Source organism: Myxocyprinus asiaticus, chromosome 29, assembly GCF_019703515.2.
Source record: "Myxocyprinus asiaticus isolate MX2 ecotype Aquarium Trade chromosome 29, UBuf_Myxa_2, whole genome shotgun sequence".
NCBI lineage: Eukaryota > Metazoa > Chordata > Actinopteri > Cypriniformes > Catostomidae > Myxocyprinus > Myxocyprinus asiaticus.
The window spans coordinates 35,425,914-35,444,442 of NC_059372.1; the positions used below are offsets into that span (position 1 = coordinate 35,425,914).

Here is an 18,529-nt window from a genome sequence, read left to right on the forward strand (position 1 = left end):
ATTTTGTGATCCAGTAAACCCCTTTTGTGGAACAAAATACATATTTCATTCACGGAAGTAACATTTAGTGACATGCTGGGTGCATTTTCATTATGAAAGGTGTTTTCTCTTATCCACGAAATGAAAAGTACATTCACCCTTATGTCCACGAAATGGAATGAACTTGAAATGGAAATAATTTTTGCATGAAATCATGATTTGGTTTAGAATTTTGTGCACGGAAGGAAGTGTTGACCTTACATTTTCGTTGACTAAATCTAAATGCAACTGGCTTTTGTATTTTAGTATTTTTTACAAAATGCAGTAAAGTGAAACTACATTTTGTCATGAATGTTGCATTGCATGTCATGTAATACATTCAGTTCACGAAATATATCATGTTACACATGGTGTCTTATAGTGTGCCTCCAAACTGTTGTTTAGTGTAATTAAAGATCATTACATTTGTGTAATTAAAAATTGTTTGTGCAATTAAAGATCATTAAAGTATCATAAAACTTGTTGTTCATATGATGTGTAGTTAAATATACACATTTGTAAAAATTTTTTTTTTTTTTTTTTTTAATAAACTAGATTTGAACTTTAATAAAATATAAAACAAAAAATTTAATCATTAAAAGATTAAAATCCTGTCTTTCTTCAAAAGCAGAATTCTGTAGGAAACCATCTTTTGCATATAAGTGTATGTGTGTGTGTGTGGAGTGCAGGTTTTTATTGCTGGGGAAAAATGACACAATTTACTGCAATTAAGGTACAATAAGACAGGTGTTAATGTAACAGACAAGGATGTGAGAGAATCATTAATTGTGTATTTATACCCAAGTGCAAAAGAGTCTGGATTAGCAAAACGGTGCAAGGCTTTTTGTTTTTATTGGTGAAAAAGAGTTCAAACAAATATACACTGTGAATTCTAGACACAAATGCTGGCTTAAACTGTAACTTTGAAAGAATGATGGATGTTTTATGTAAGCCATAAAGTGGGCAGGTTTGCATCTTCCGTTTTATCTACTGCAACTGTGGATGAAACGCCTGTTAAATGAAAACATCCCCAAAAATCTTATCACACACATTATATCTGAAGAGCTTTCCATCAACAAATCATAAAATAAATGATCTAGTAATCTATTTTGGGGCTCTCTGTCATCAAATTGTCTTAGAGAAATAGTGTATATGTGTGACCATTCTGTCCCTTAAATGTCTGATTTCATTTCTTATGCCTCAACTTTTCAAAGAGACAAACAGCAATATATCCAGTATATCTCCAGTATCTCTGTCTGTATTTCTTTCTATCGCTCAAATGCAAGATATATGAGAGCTGATGTTAATGTGTTTTTTTACTTAGAGACACAGGGCTCTATTTTTGTGACTGCACTAGTGGTTTTCCAATAGTTTTGTGACATTATCCTTTTGGATGTCTTAGTAAACTTGGGAAATAATTTTTTCCATGATGATGGCAAGCAGTTCAGGTCCTGAAGCAGCAAAGCAGTCCCAAAACATGATGCCCCGTCCACCGTACTTCATGGTTGGGATGATGTTTTCATGTTTGTATTCGGTGCCCTTTTTAAGCCATATATATTGCTGCGTGTTCTTCCGAAACAATTCAACCTTAGGTTCATCAGTCCACAAAATATTTTCCCAGTAGCGTTGTGGAGTGTCCAGGTGGTCTTTGGCAAACATTAGGCATGCAGTATTTATTTTTTTTTTTTTGGAAAGCAACAGCTTCCTTCGTGGTGTCCTGTCATGGACACCATGCCTGTTTAATGTTTTCTGTATAGTAGACTCATGTTAACCAGTTCCAATAATTCCTTCAAGTCTTAAGCTGTCACTGTAGGGTTCTTTTTTTACCTCATTGAGCATTCTGCGGTGTGCCCTTTGATCATCTTGGCTGGATGGCCACTTCTAGGGAGAGTAGCCACAGTACTAAATCATCTCCATTTATAGATAATTTGTCTAACTGTGGACAGCTCTTCGAGATAACTTTGTAACCCTTTTGGCTTAATACAAAGCAACAATTCTTGATCGTAGGTCTTCTATGATCTCTTTTTTGCGAGGCATGGTCCACGTCAGAAGATGTTTCTTGTGAATAGCAAACTCAAAATGTTTTAGTGCTTTTTATAAGTCAAAGTAGCTTTAACCCACACCTCCAATCTCATTTCATTAATTAGATGCCAAGTTTGCCAACTCTAATTAGCTTTTGCTGACATCATTAGCCTAGGGGTTCACATACTTTTTACAACCTACACTGTGAATGTTTGAATGATGTATTCAATATGTATAAGAACAATACAATAATTTCTGTGTTATTTAAAACAGATTGTGTTTGTTCATTATTATGACTTAGATGAATATCAAACCAGATTTTAAGAAAAATGTATACATAAATTCAGGTAATTCACACAATGCCTTCCAACAAGGATGCAGTTAATGCGCAAATGAACAATATGTCCATATTTCTATTCTTCTAATTTATTGTATACAGCCCATTTACACTACTAACTTCTCATGAACGTTATCAGTGCTTGACTGGAAATGGTATATATATTAGGACTCAGACGGCGGGTGCAATAACCAGAGAAAAACCTCCGAATTAATTTGTCCCTTCGCTAAGCTCCACCCCCCTTGGTTACCTTTGCTCACTCTGACAAGCTTTGCGGAACTTCTCATAATAATGAATAAGAAGATTGCAGTGAACTGTCAGTTTTTTGGCAAAATAGTCTCATAAATAGAATTGATAATATTCTTGTGTGGGCTGGAATGAAGTGACATTTTAAAGCATATGTATCTGATGTTTTTTGTAAAAGGACAAATTGTTAAACACAGTAATTTGATTGAAAACTGTGGAGACTGTGAAACAAAATTGAGGCAAATGATTTTCACTCGAAAAGAGAAAAGCATCATTTGATGGTGATTACACACCTGATAGCATTAGTGTAAGTAAACAGAACTGCTCATAACATCTCATAACATACTCATTTTGATGCTGTGAACTCTTAATTTACTATCGCCTTTATTCTGACACGAATCAATACGTAAATGAATTAACGTTAAGTTATTAGCTTTAATTTACCTAGGAGCAAATGCAGTAGGTGTCCTTGCTGATGTTATACATGTTCATTTGGGAATGAGGGCTGACACAGTTGAATCTAAAGCATGCTCTTCTCGAGGTTTATTAAAAGATTTAAAAAAAGAAAGATAAAACGTCATGGTTACTGGTGTAACCTCCGTTCCCTGATGGAGGGAACGAGACGTTGGTGTCGATGTAGTGACACTAGGGGTCACTCTTGGGAGCCCGAGACACCTCTGGTCTTTGATAAAAGGCCAAAGAAAATTGGCGAGTGGTATTTGCATGCCACTCCCCCGAACATACGGGTATAAAAGGAGCTGGTATGCAACCACTCATTCAGGTTTTATGCTGAGGAGCCGATATAAGGTCCGGCCACTACAGCGGGTAGTTCAGCATTGTGGCAGGAGGGACCAACGTCTCGTTCCCTCCATCAGGGAACGGAGGTTACACCAGTAACCATGACGTTCCCTATCTGTCACTCACTCAACGTTGGTGTCGATGTAGTGACACTAGGGGTCCCTATACAAAACGCCACAAGGCTGAACTGTGTTACGTGAACTGGCGGTGTGTGGTGGGCAGACTTGCTGTGTGCCTCATAGCCCGCGCACCAGGTCGACACGTAACCTCCCCCAACACAGTTATGAGTGTCGAACGGCCCTTTTTGGGGACAAGTCGACTACCCAGAGATAGAGACAGGCTTAACCCAGTCGTGGCCTCTTTCCCCTTCTCTTTTTCCACTCCCTAAAAAAGAAGGGGGATTATCCGACTGGGCCGCCAGGTCTAGTCGGGGGGTGTCCCTCCCAAGGGGAGGACACCGCGGAGACCACACCTCGCCCCAAGAGAGGGGGGGGGGGATATTTAAGTGGAAGAATACATCACATGGTCTTTCCAACCATGTGGAGAGCCTTCAAGGTAGATCCTGTCCAATGGGGGAGGAGTTACTACAACATGGAGACTGAGGGGCTCTGCCCAAGGAAGACGCAGTTTGCCAGTAGGGAAACGAACTAGCGGAAGATATAGATCGCATGGGGTTAGCCTTACAGGGAACCGCCACATGCGGAGCACCTACCCCAGAACCGGGCTCTTAGTTAGCACGTGTACTGGGCCGGCAGCGAGTCTCTCCGAAAACTCGACTGCCACAGGGCTCAGAGGAAGTCAACCAGGGAACAATTTTGTGAACACTACTGGGAATTAACAGCACACGTCTTCAGCTCAAAAGGAGGTGGAAGGCACTATGTGCAAGCAATACACCCCGCCGGCTATCCCGGGCTTATCCGCTTGTGTTGCGTGCCACTACCTGGGACGAAACCGGTTCCACCTGGAGGTTGTAGAACCTTGCAAAGGTGTTGGGTGTTGCCCAGCCCTCTGCTCTGCAAATGTCTGTTAGAGAGGCACCTCTGGCCAGGGCCCAAGAAGCCGCTACACCACGGGTAGAATGGGCTCGTAGCCCTACCGGGGGCGGCATGTTTTGGGCGAGATATGCCATAGTTATGGCATCAATGAGCCAGTGGGCGATCCTCTGCTTGGAGACAGCGCTTCCTTTCCGCTGTGCACCAAAGCAGACAAAGAGCTGCTCAGAGATTCTAAAGCTCTGCGTGCGATCCAAATAGATGCGTAAAGTGCGCACCGGACACAGCAACGACAGGGCTGGGTCTGACTCCTCCTGGGGCAGTGCTTGCAGATTCACCACCTGGTCCCTAAAAGGAGTGGTGGGAACCTTGGGCACATAGCCCGGTCGGGGGTCTCAGGATCACGTGAGAATAGCCCGGACCGAACTCCAGGCACGTTTCGCTGACAGAGAATGCTTGCAGGTCACCTACCCTCTTGATGGAAGTGAGCGCAGTCAGGAGGGCAGTCTTCAAGGAGAGTGCCTTAAGCCCGGCTGACTGCAAAGCTCAAAGGGGGCTCTCTGTAGACCCTGAAAAACTACAGAGGTCCGATGAGGGAACAAGGCGCGGCCTGGAGGGATTCAGCCTCCTGGTGCCTCTTAGGAACCTGATGATCAGATCATGCTTCCCTAAGGACTTACCGTCGACTGCGTCATGGTGTGCTGCTATCGCAGCAACGTACACCTTCAAAGTGGAAGGGGACAGCCTCCCTTCCAACCTCTCTTGCAGGAAGGAAAGCACTGATCTGACTGCGCACCTCTGGGGGTCTTCCTGATGGGAAGAATACCACTTAGCGAACAGACGCCACTTAAAGGCATACAGGTGCCTCGTAGAGGGAGCCCTAGCCTGAGTGAACGTGTCTACCACCGCAGGTGCCAGACATGGAGATTCCAGAGGTCTGGGCGCGGGTGCCGGATGGTGCCCCTTCCCTGAGAAAGAAGGTCCTTCCTCAGGGGAATTTCCCCGGGGGGAGCTGTCACGAGGAGCGTGAGGTCCGAGCACCACGTCTGGGCGGGCCAGTAGGGTGCTTACCAGGACGACCTTCTCCTCGTCCTCCCTGACCTTGCACAGGGTCTGTGCGAGCAGGCTCACTGGGGGAAAACGCATATTTGCGAATGCCAGGGGACCAGCTGTGTGCCAGCACGTCTATGCCGAGGAAGGCCTCGGTGAGGGCGTGCCAGAGCGGGCAGTGGGAGGATTCTTGGGAGGCGAACAGGTGCACCTGTGCCTGACCAAATCGACTCCAAATCAGCTGGACCACCTGAAGGTGGAGTCTCCACTCTCCCTTGAGGGTAACCTGTTGTTACGGCGCATCCGCCAAAGTGTTGAGGTTGCCCTGGATGTGAGTGGCTTGCAGCGACTTGGTGCTGCTAACTCCGTTGGAGGAGACAGCGGGCGAGTTGTGACATACAGCGGGAGTGCAGACTGCCTTGGCGGTTGACATATGCTACCGCTGCCATGCTGTCTGTCCGAACTAGCACGTGCTTGCCCTGGATCAATGGCCGGAACCTCCGCAGGGTGAGTAGAATTGCCAGTAACTCGAGGCAGTTGATGTGCCAACGCAGCCGTGGACCCGTCCAGAGGCCGGCGGCTGCGTGCCCGTTGCCAACAGTGCCCCAGCCCGTTTTGGAGGCGTCTGTCGTGACCACAACGCGCCTGGAGACCAGTTCTAGGGGAACACCTGCTCGTAGAAACGAGAGGTCGGTCCAAGGGCTGAAAAGACAGTGACGGACCGATGTAATGGCCACGCGGTGTGTCCCGTGGTGCCATACCCATCTCGGGACTCGAGTCTGGAGCCAGTGCTGAAGCGGCCTCATATGCATCAACCCGAGCGGGGTGGCCACCGCCGAGGATGCCATATGCCCCAGGAGCCTCTGAAAAAGTTTCAGTGGAACCGCTGTTTTCTGTTTGAACGCCTTCAAACAGGCCAGCACTGACTGGGTGCGCTCGTTCGTAAGGTGCGCCGTCAAGGAGACTGAGTCCAACTCCAACTGAGAAAAGAGATGCTCTGAACCGGGAGGAGCTTGCTCTTTTCCCAGCTGACCCGAAGCCCTAGTCGTCTGAGGTGTGAGAGCACCAGGTCCCTGTGTGCGCATAACAGGTCACGAGAGTGAGCTAAGATTAGCCAGTCGTCGAGATAGTTGAGAATGCGAATGCCCACCTCCCTTAACGGGGCAAGGGCAGCCTCTGCGATCTTCGTAAAGACGCGAGGAGACAGGGACAGGCCGAAAGGGAGGACTTTGTACTGATACGCCTGACCCTCGAACGCGAACCGCAGGAAGGGTCTGTGTCGAGGAAGGATCGAGATGTGAAAGTACGCATCCTTCGGGTCTACCGCCGCGAACAAATCTTGATGCTGGACGCTCGCTAGAATGTGTCTTTGCATCAGCATCTTGAACGGGAGTCTGTGTAAAGCCCGGTTCAGTACTCGCAGGTCCAAGATTGGCCGCAACCCACTGCCTTTTTCAGTACAATGAAGTAGGGGCTGTAAAACCCCTTCTTCATCTCGACTGGAGGGACAGGTTCTATCGCGTCCTTCCATAGGAGGGCATGTACCGGCAGGTGGGGCCTCGCGGCGGGGCGGAGCTCGAGGTGCCACACCACATCGTGGCCGTGCTGAGTCCGAGGACATCGAAGCACTTACCTGGCTTCTTGTGACCACCCCCGGAACAGCCTGGGACGGGGGAGGAAGAGGCCTGTCCTCGTGACCCATGGAGACTGTCACATCGGGGGTGGATTTGTGCCACAGCTGGGTGCTCAGGGCGGGAGACCGCCGCTGGAGCGCCAACCTGCCAAATGGAGTGGTGGGCGGTGGTCGTGATGCCAGCCGTACACACCGGATATGTGACCCAGGGAACAAGGAAACCACTCTTGCTGAGCTCTTGAGTACTGTAGCCACTTGGGCATGCAGCGCAATTAAATGCAAAAGGTAACAAAAAGATGAAGATCTGCTTACAAGCTCCAGAGCAGCGGGTTTCGTTGTCACTGGGTCTCCCGTCTCAAGGGCGCTTTGAAGCCTCTCACGGGTTCTGGGCAGCTGCGAGACGGGTGGCGTCTGCTTCCTGCGGTGGGCTCCACGCCGGGGCCAGGCCGAAGGGGCGGGCTGCGGCGGAGCCGGTGCAGTCACCGCAGGGGGACACCCTCGGCAATGAGTAAATGGGGTGCGGGATCTTGAGCCACGCTGGGGTAGGATAAGCCGGCTAGCATCCATCTACTGCTCTACCATCGAGAACTGCTGGGCAAAGTCCTCGACAGTGTCGCCGAATAGGCCCACCTGGGAAATGGGGGCAGCAAGGAATCGTGTCCTGTCGGCCTCACCCATCTCGACCAGGTTGAGCCAAAGGTGGCGCTCCTGGACCACTAGTGTGGCCATCGTCCGCCCGAGAGACCGCGCCGTGACCTCCGTCACTCGGAGAGCGAGGTCGGTCGCCGAGCGCAGTTCCTGTATCAATCCTGGGGCGGAACTACCCTCGTGCAGTTCCTTTAGGGCCTTGGCGGATTTGCAGGAGAGCCATGGCGTGCAGGGCGGAGGGGCTTGTCCAGCAGCACCGTAGGCTTTGACCGTCAGAGACGACGTAAACCTACAGGCCTTGGACGGGGGCTTTGGGCACCCATGCCAGGTGGCAGTGCTCTGCGGGCATAGGTGCACCACGAGCGCCTTTATCCACCGGGGGATTGCCGAATAACCCTTGGCCGCCCCACCATCGAGGGTAGTGAGAGCAGGGAAGCTGAAAAGATCGTGACCGGGCAGTAAAAAGTGCCTCCCGCGACCTTGTCAGCTCTTCATGCACTTCTGGGAAGAAAGGAACGGGGTGGGGCGTGGCTTTGAGCGGCACCGCGAGCCCAGGAACCAATCACTGAGCCGCGAGGGTTCAGGGAAGAGCGGTGAAATCCACTCTAACCGACGCTCGCGGCTGTCCGGGAAAGCATGTCGTCATCTCTGCGTCAGCCTGTGACTGGGCGATCGACCCCGAAGGGAGGAGCCCAGCTGAGGCTTCCGACTGGACGAGCCCGCTCTCCGATGCTGCGCTCGAGAGCTCATCACTTTCGCGGGCTCTGAATAAGAGGTCGAACTCGCCGTGAGACGAGCCGGCGGACTCACCCAGAAGCCCGATCTGGACAGACGAGCGTGCTGGGGAATGGGAGGTCCCTGGGGGGATACCCGGCGGAGGTGGTCCCATTGGGGTCCCCAAATTGCCCCCAGTGCTAGCCGCGCTGGCCTCAAACCCGTGGGTAAAAGGACCGAGGCAGGAGCCTCTGGGGTGGCTCGCTTTCTTACGAAGGCGAGCCGCGACCACAACGTTGCCATGGACATATTCTCGCAATGAGAACGTGACCATCCACGAACGCTGTCTCCGCGTGAGCAGTGCCCAGACACGAAAGACAGTGATCGTGACCGTTAGAAGGCGAGAGATAACGAGCACAACCAGGAATAACACACAATCGGAAAAGCATCTTTAAAAAGACGCGTCTTTAAAAAGACGTTCCGTGTGTGCGCTCTTTTAGAGAAATATATATACTCTTAAATGCTCTTTCAGAAAATATACTCTCTAGTTTTTCTGCCGAAGCGCCCTGGGGCGTTCTCTGCAGTGCACCAGTGCAGAGGAGGGAGAAGCCGCTGAAATGCGCCGTCAGATCCAGCAGGTGAATGAACAGTAGTATTCAGCTCAGCGAGCATGACCGTTCGGCTCCGAAGAGAAAATCTGAATGAGTGGTTGCATACCAGCTCCTTTTATACCCGTATGTTCGGGGGAGTGGCATGCAAATACCACTCGCCAATTTTCATTGGCCTTTTATCAAAGACCAGAGGTGTCTCGGGCTCCCAAGAGTGACCCCTAGTGTCACTACATCGACACCAACGTCGAGTGAGTGACAGATAGGGAACACTATGTGTATCCTCTCTAGGTACCTCCTGTCACTATTACAAGTGACCCAGCAACAACGTTGTTTACATTTTTCAGATAATTTCTATAAAATTCAGCATAAAACTACTCAAACACACATTACTCCCATAGACTCGCATTGGAAAAAAAAGCAAGCGCTTGTCAGAGAAATGGCGGATGGCAACAGTTGCTAGGATAGGATTGATCAGAAACACTTTGAAGGCGGGGCTTAGAAAAGGGTTAATTGTACTTGACCCAGCCCATAACAGCTTTGCGTGCGTGATTTCGCCAACACACATGTGCCTAGACTTAGTGAATGCTTGCAGGAAAATACCAAAACTTCGTAGTGCTCTTAAAATAGCGCCAGCAATCTGAATCTGAGAAAGAAAGAGCGCAAAGAGGCCTTTGTACATTACAGGTTTTGTTTGCTACAATAAAGCTCATTTGTGGTGTGTGAACAAGAACAGCTGTTAGTGCTTTCACACTAGAGCTTTAGAGACCTGAATAGGTTTGATGTCAGAGTTTGGTTTGTTTGGTTAATGTGGAGGCACCAGTAAACCGCACCAAAGTCTGTCTAGCAAGTCAGTCCACTGGCTGCTATCTTTGGAATGCTCTCTGGAAGCTATTTGCAGTCATGAAACTGCAGTTCCTATCTACTTGAATAGGGAACGCCCAAAATCTCAAAAAACGGTTGGTCAAGATTATGATCAAAGAACATATTTAAAATCAGCAATAAAATCTGACAACACTGGAATCATAAATTGTGCTTCTGTACCTCAGATAATGCCAAAAAAATAAATAAAAAAATTCCCGACTTGTATAGCTAATGTGCATGCGCATTCTCGAGTTTATTGACAAGCAATGTTTGTATCTAAAAGGTGATTGGCTCTTTTATCTGTAAGGCGGGACTTTCTTTCTACATCCGTTGACCGTTGGGCGTTTCAATTTCTCCCATTCATTTTAGTAGAAGTGACCCATCTCTGCTAACTAGTCTCTGACTGCACCCAAGTCTGCTTGTAAAGGTGGTCGTGGGTACAGTTTATGTAAACCCTGGTACAGTTTGCAGTTGGTATGAAAGCAATCCGTCCTAAATCACGGAAGTAATTTACTGTTTAAAATGTTAAATGATTAGAGACTTACATTATGTTCTCCGCTCTGTCCATGCACTGAATAAATTAATAATAATAATAATAATAATAATGATAATAATAAAAACACATTTAATTGAGCTGCTCATGCAATGTAAATTGAAAGACCCATTTTAGGGGTGGTCAAATTACAACTTAAATTCAAACAGAGCTATAGAAACATATCTTCATATTTAGAATTAAAATGTCTTATTATGTGAACTTTTAAGAACCCCCCCAGCGTTTTCTTTTGACATCCTTTGGGGATCGACTCTTGTTTAGGCCGGTCAGACCCCAAAACAGAATCTTGCTGAGCAACCAGCATTTGCATACTTACATGAACTATGTTTCTGTCCTAAGAATGCTTGATAGGCACTGATTGTATAATCTGGATTATGTACCGGTGTGTTGTGAATTTGACTAATGACAAGGAACGAATCATAAAAACATCTGAGCTGTGGACATCTGGCAAGGGGATTCTGGGATACATAGCAACGTGCATCCAGAGGCTGAATTTATGAGGTTGCCGGGCGCACATAGAGTAGACACAGAGAACTATAAAATGAGATTTTGAGATTATTTGAGAAACACTGAGAGAGAGAGAGAGAGAGAGAGAGAGAGAGAGAGAGAGAGAGGCATCACAGAGGTTTTGTTAGGCAAATCCAGCTACCTAAAACAACATCATGTGTAGACAGGATTTAATTGAGGCTGTGTATGCATAAAGGATGCAGAGATTTCACTGCCATGCATGTATTCAGGAGTTTGTGTGTGTGTGTGTGAATGGCAGAATGGCAGTGTTTCTCTGACAGAGGGATTACAGACCCTGGGAAAAGCAGAGACAGAAACAGGAGGATTTACATGCTGGAGGGACAGTAATGGAGAGATGAGATGAACAGAGAGAAAGGGAAAAAGAGGTCTGATACCAGCTGGAGGGCAATTAGCAAGAGAGCAGGAGAAAACGACAGATAGAAAAAAGTGTGAGTGCCTGTACATTAGTTTGAAGCAGTTTCCATTTTAACAACTCTATTGAGTAGCACTTGAGTGGTAGAAAGAGAGAAATGGGGGAGATATGTCAGTTGAGAATGTTATGCACAAATTATAGCTGTCCTTCTCCTTTACCACTGATTGAATGTGAACATCTGTGTGTTTCTATTTTTGTTCCCTTTAGGAATACACAATTATAACAAAAATCATACTTATTGATTATGTGCCAACAGAATTGCTCAGAAAACCTGAATTCTGCAGGATTGGAATGTCTGTCAAGTTCTACACATTCACCTTCTCTTGTATGTTTGCTTAATTAGTTCTGATCATAACACACAGATCGGTTTTACATGAAAACAGCACGTTGGTTTGAACTCACATGTGCTGTGATGCATTGGGGAAGGCGGTGGTGTACTGAGGGGCCGAATCCTCTGGGCCATGTGGGGCAGCATGACTGATCACCATCAGCACAGGTCTGTGAGGGTAGATCTTCTTAGACATGCGAAAGTAACTAATGCTGTCGTTGGTTATGAGATCTGTCAAGTAGTCCTACAAGAAGAAGAGGAAAATTAAGATCTGATTAGATCTGATCATTACATCATCTATTGATTATATTTGATCTCACGAGTTTACATTTTAATACCAGACAGAATCTTGGGACTTTTTTCACATTTTCTGCACTGATTTTTTTGGGGAAAATATGCAGAATTCTGCAGAATGGATTTAAACATGGTTAAATGTGTTAAAGGAATAGTTTACCCATAACTTAAAATTCTGTCTTTCACATACCCTCATGTCATACCAAACCTGTACGACTTTTCTTCTTCTGCAGAACACGAGAGGAAGAATTTTCACATGGCTTACGTTTAAACTTACGTTGTTCATGTGAAAACTTGGCTGTTTTTGCTTTTGCGATTTAAACGTGAGCCACTGTGAACAAGCTTCTCTCAGGGTAAATGATGACAAAATTTTCATTTTTGGTTGAATTATCCATTTAAATGGATCTGAGAGTACTACACTATCAACGATTGCTGAAAATATAATAAAATCATTCAAAATGTTGAGGAAATGACTTTGTGCAAGATGGCCATTCCAATTTTTCAGAAATATGTGGCGCTTTCTGCATAGTTCTGCGTGTGCTGTTTCCATGTAAGCCTGCTCATAAGCAGACTTTTCTGTTGTTAGAGAGCTTGAATGCCAGCCATTGCAATGAATGGTGAGAAATAACAGAAAATACAAAGAGAGGAATCTAAGAAGAAATAAAATTGCAGCGATGACCCCTGACATCTGACACTAAGTTTTGAGAGACAGCGAATGAGAGAGGGATGGGGAATTGGTAGAGTGGGGGAGACAAACAGAAAAGGTTTGGACTTTGTTATAAATCAGACTAACAAGACTATCAATCAAACTGCTCTAGAATGGATGGAGACATGGAAAGAACTGAAGGAAGGAAAAACAATAAGAAAAGAGGGGGTTCCACATCATTGAGCACCTTACATACAGACCTTTGAGTAGTCAAAGCCATGTTTCTCTCGGACGCCATTCCTGCAGAGGGTGTAGTTGTAGAAGCGGGAATTCTTTACCATGGCGACCCACTCTCTCCAGCCCGGAGGAATATATGTCCCATTATACTCGTTCAGATACTTCCCAAAGAATGCTGGGAAAATACATACACAAGAGAGCATAGCTATGATTGAGGGCCATAATTAAACATAATTACACAATTAAAACATTTCAGTGTTTAAAGCTTATGCCAACTGGTTTTACACTGAAATACAGTAGAGTATACTAGAGTAGAATAGAGTAGACTTCTACTTTACTGTAGAGTACTACAGATTAGCGTAAATCAGAGTTGAGTTGTGTATAATAGAGTAAAGAAGTGTGGATCAGAGTAGAGCAGAATAAAATAGAGCAGAATAGGATACAGTAGACAAGAGCAGAGTACAGTAGAATAGTGTAGATCAGAGTAGAACACAGCAGAATAGAATAGAATACTACAGAGTAGAGCAGTGTACAGTAGAATAAAGTAGCGTAGATCAGAGTATAGTAGAATAGAGTATATTAGAGTAGAGCAGAGAATATCAGAATAGAGTAGAACAGAATACAGTAAAGTAGAGCAGAGTACAGTAGAGTAGTGTACATCAGAATTCAGTAGAGCAGAATACAATACTATACAATACAGTAGAGCAGAGTACAGTAGTGTACATCACAATACAGTACAGCAGAATAGAACACAATACAGTAGAGCAGAGTACAGTAAAATAGAGTAGCACAGATCAGAGTAGACGAGCAGAATAGAACAGAAAAGAATACAGTAGAGTACAGCAGAGTAGCATAGATCTGAGTAGAATAGGGCTGAGAAGATTATAACAGAGTAGAGCTGAGTAGATCGGAGAAGAGCAGAACAGAATAGAATACAGTAGAACAGAGTACAGTAGAATAGACTAGCATAGATCAGAGTACAGTTGAGTAGGGCATAACAAAGAAGAGCAGATTTGATCAGAGTAGAGTAGATAAAAATAGAATAGAATATTTTATAGAATAGAATGTATTATAGTAAAGTAGAGTACAGCAGAAAAGAGTAGTGTGGACTAGAGTAAAATTGAGCAAAATAGAATGGAATAGAGTAATTCAGAGTACAGTAGAACAGAGTTGCATAGATCAGAGCAGAGTAACATTGAGTAGAGTATAATAGAGTTAAGCAGAGAAGATCAGAATGGAATAGAGCAGAGTACAGTACAGTAGAGCAGAGTACAGTAGAACAGAATAGCGTAGATCAGAGAAGAGTAGAGTAGAATAGAACAGGAAAGAATACACTTGACTAGATCAGAGTAAAGTTGAGCAAATTATAAAAAGTACAGCAGAGTTGATCAGAATAGAATATAGTATGGTAGAGCAGAGTACAGTAGAGTAGTGTGGATCAGAGTAGAGAGGAACAGAATAGAATACAATAGAGCACAGTAGAATAGCGTAGATCAGAGTAGAGTTGAGGAGAGTATATTACAGTGGAGCAGAGTTGATCAGAGAAGAGTAGAACAGAATAGAACACAGTAGATCAGAGTAGAGTAGTGTTAGGTAGAGTTTAATAGAGTAGAGCAGATTATATCAGAATAAAATAGAACACAATGCAGTATAGTAGAGAATAGTACAGTACAGTAAAATAGAGTAGTGTTAGATAGAGTTTAATAGAGTAGATCAGAGTAGATCAGTATGAATCGAACAGAATACAGTATAGTAGAGCAGAGTACAGTAAAATAAAGTAGCGCATATCTGAGTAGATCAGAATAAAATAGAACAGAATACAGTATAGTCAGAGGTGTAAAAAGTGAATGTATGGATACTTAGTGAAAATTTTACTCAATTTAAAGTCGAAGTATCTAGCCAAAAACATACTTGATTGAAAGTAAATAGTATTCACATTAAATTGTACTTAAGTATTAAAAACTTTTTTCCAAGCTAGAATGAAATCAAGAGAGGAGATTGTGTGAGAGAGGATGTTGTTAAATTCGATTGGTTTGTTAAGTCGCCTTTGTACTGTCTCCAATGACTGTCATATTTCTCCCCCAGTGGCATTTGCAACCTGGTCAAAGAATCATGTTACAATAACTACATTTTTCCAAAATGGTTTTTATGTGGCCTGTTGTATGTAACACAGCCATTTCCAGGTGGAATGAACATTAGAGGCACTAAAACAACAATTACTTTTATTCCTTTCACTCAAATCACGAGTAAAACGGCAGATTATCAGTTAATAAACACTAATTTTTCAAACTATTCCTCACACAATGCTGTCTTATGACATATAAACACTTTTACAAGCTTGTTAGAGTGTGATTAAACTGCACAGTTGCTCAACTGTAAGAGTGTTGCACTTGTGATACAAAAGACCGTGGCACGAGTCCTGAAGAGCACACGAGTCAACACGTGAGCGAAAGTATCATAGAAGCACCACAAAATGACGTGGTTGTTTCTTTCACCTCACATTTGCTTTTTTGACACTGTTGGTTAGGTTTAGGTTTAAGGTTTAGGGTAGGGAGGTAGGTTTTGTTGATTAAAACCTTGATAGAGTATTAACCTTAAAAACCTCATCTATTTGACAACATTTAACTCAGTTTTAGTGCCACATAGTGGACTTTTCACTTCGGAACTGCACTGAGATGAGTAATGAACCACATAATTTGATTTTGCAAAAATATTGCCACAGTCACGCAGTGTTCGTTGCATGGAGAAGGCACTCACGAATTGCAAGGTCAGAACACTCAGCCCCTACCAAACCTTGCTGTTGAGCAGATGGATGAATTCAATAAAATTCATAATTCATATTTACTCAGATTCTATTATTTTTATTATCATTATTATTATCATTATCATTGCTGGTTTTATAGTTAATATTATAATGAATAGTTGCCTAACAACAACAACAATAATTCAGCAAATGAGGAGTAGAAATTCATAGATATGATTTCAACATGCAGGCAGTTGTAGAAATAGATGACATATACACATTTAATTACAAAAGCCTTTTGTTTATATATATATATATATATGTATATTTGCAACGTGAATGATCATTTTTAACTTCATAACTATCCAATCTGTAGGAATAGCAGGCATTTAGAATAAAGTTTAGGGCAAAAAACGTCAGTATTTCTCACTTCGTGCTCATAGTTTTGAATGAATACATCACATTAAGTCACATATGGTTTAGTCGCACAAATATTTCAATGTATCCAAAGCTAAAATCAGATCCGAAATTTCGCCTTTGCAGATGGTCGGAACTCAACACAGCCACCGTGCGACACACCATTTGAAATGACTGACCTCTGATCTGTCATCTGTCATTTATCGGATGCAGTGAAAAGGCGACTTTAGTCCAGTAAGAGGAAAGAAACTGATCTGCAAAAATGTAATGAGTAATTTTCAAGTTTAAATAAAATTGTAAAAACTTTTCTTTGGAAATGTAATTAAGTAAAAATACAAGTATTCTGTTTAAATTACACTTGAATAAAGTACAAATCTAAAAAAATTATACTTACATATATTACTTAAGTATTTCTACTAAATTACTTTATACCCCTGAGTATAGTAGAGCAGATCAGAGTAGAGCAGAATAGAATACAATACAGTAGAGCAGAGTACAGTAGAATAGAATAGCATAGATCAGAGTAGTGCAGAATAGATTCGAAAAGAAGACACTAGACTAAATCAGAGTAAAGCAAATTATAATAGAGTACAGCAGAGTTGATCACAGTATGGCAGAAGAGAATAGAATATAGTATGGTAGAGCAGAGTACAGTAGAGTAGTGTGGATCAGAGTAGATAAGAACAGAACAGAATACAGTAGAGTGGAGCAGAGTAGCATAGACCAGAGTAGAGTTGAGGAGAGTATATTACAGTAGAGCGGAGTTGATCAGATTAGTGTAGAGCAGAATAGAACACAGTAGATCAGAGTTGAGTAGCTTAGATAAGAGTAGCGCATAACAGAATAAAATACAGTAGAGTAGAGCAGAGTACAGTTGAATAGAATAGCATAGATCAGAGTAGATCTAAGTAGGGTATATTATAGCAGAGTTGATCAGAGTAGAGTAGAGCAGAATAGAATACCATTGAGTAGAGCAGAGTACAGCAGAATAGAGTAGCTTAGATCAGAGTAGATCAGAGTTGATCAGAGTACAGTAGAGCATAATAGAATACAGTAGATTAGAGCAGAGTTGAGTAGAGTAAAACAGAGTTGAGTAGATCAGAACAGAACTGAGTAGAGCTGAGCAGAGTACAGTACAGTAGAGCAGAGTATAGTACAGTAAAACAGAGTAGAACAAGATCAGAGAGAAGATCAGAGTTATAGTCAGAGATCTGTATAGAACAGAACAGAACAGAATACAACTGTAGAGTAGAGCAAAGCAGAATAGAACAGAATATGGTAGACTAGAGTAGAGCAGAGCAGAGTAAAACAGTAGAATACAGTAGAACAGAATAGAGCAGATTATGGAAGAGTACAGAAGAGTGAAAAAGTCAAACAAATAGTACAATAGAGTAGAGTACAATAGAGTGAATTATAGTACAACAAAATAGAATAAAGTAGAAAACAGAGGAGAGCAGAGTACAGTAGAGCAGAGTAGAACAGAGCAGAGTACATTAGAATAGAATAGAGCAGTGTAGAGTAGAGTTAAGTAAACTTTATTATAATATGCTAAATGCTTTAAACCAAATGTTCATCTGACAAAATATAATGGGCATATAGATAGAAAACTGACCTCAGTGAACACACACAGACACACACACACACACACACACACACACACACACACACACACACACACACAGAAATAAATAGAGGACAGGGAGGTGTGTGAAGATGGAAGAAAATTTCTGTTGGAAATGTTACATTAGAGGGGATGTTGGTCAGGGGCTGGTCTTTTTCTTAGAGGAAGTGTGCTCTAATGGATCACTGTTACCACTAAAAGCCTGACTCACTGCCAAGTGTGTGTGTGTGTAAGTTAGAGCCTGAGAGAGAGAGATATATGCAGAAAATTCACAGCTGGTCATGGTATGTTTACATGCACATAGTAGCTTTGCATGATGTCTTTGTCACAAACAGAGAACGCGCCCTCATACACACACACACACACACACATACACAATCAAATACACAAAACCATCTAATACAGCCAGAAGGTTTTAGTTTGATGAAAATCATCTGTTGGAGACAGATTATGTCAATGTTCGTGCAAGAGTCTGTGAGAGTGAGTTTGAGAGAGTGTGTGACCTAAGGGCTTGTCAAACCAAATCTCTGATAAAAGTCAGTAAAAAACACAACAGACACACATTTTTAAGCTCTGACAAATGAACCAGCTCACAAAGCACAGAAACGAGAGCTCAATCAATGAAATGTTACATATGATTTATAACTCTTTATAACACAGGTCAATTCAACATTCATGTCAGGTTATTTCTAGGGAGAGTTATACACCATTATGCTACAGTATAGTGTGTCTTTGTATGTATAGCTTGTGTGAACGTCCCCTTTCTCTGCTCTACTCTACTGTTCTAGAATCTACTTTAATCTGCTGTAAGCCTTACGCT

At 43.4% G+C, this 18,529-nt stretch overlaps 1 protein-coding gene across 7 annotated transcripts in view; it reads right to left on the minus strand.

The window, feature by feature from the left end:
* LOC127419946 (extracellular sulfatase Sulf-2-like) overlaps positions 1–18,529 on the minus strand; it is a 292,694-nt gene that overhangs the window by 43,646 nt on the left and 230,519 nt on the right. For all 7 annotated transcript variants that reach the window (XM_051661796.1, XM_051661795.1, XM_051661799.1 and 4 more), the window contains 2 exons: positions 12,952–13,103; positions 11,826–11,995 (listed from right to left, as the gene is read on the minus strand). In XM_051661796.1, coding sequence (XP_051517756.1) covers positions 11,826–11,995; positions 12,952–13,103 — 322 coding nt within the window. The remainder of the gene's footprint in view (positions 1–11,825; positions 11,996–12,951; positions 13,104–18,529) is intronic.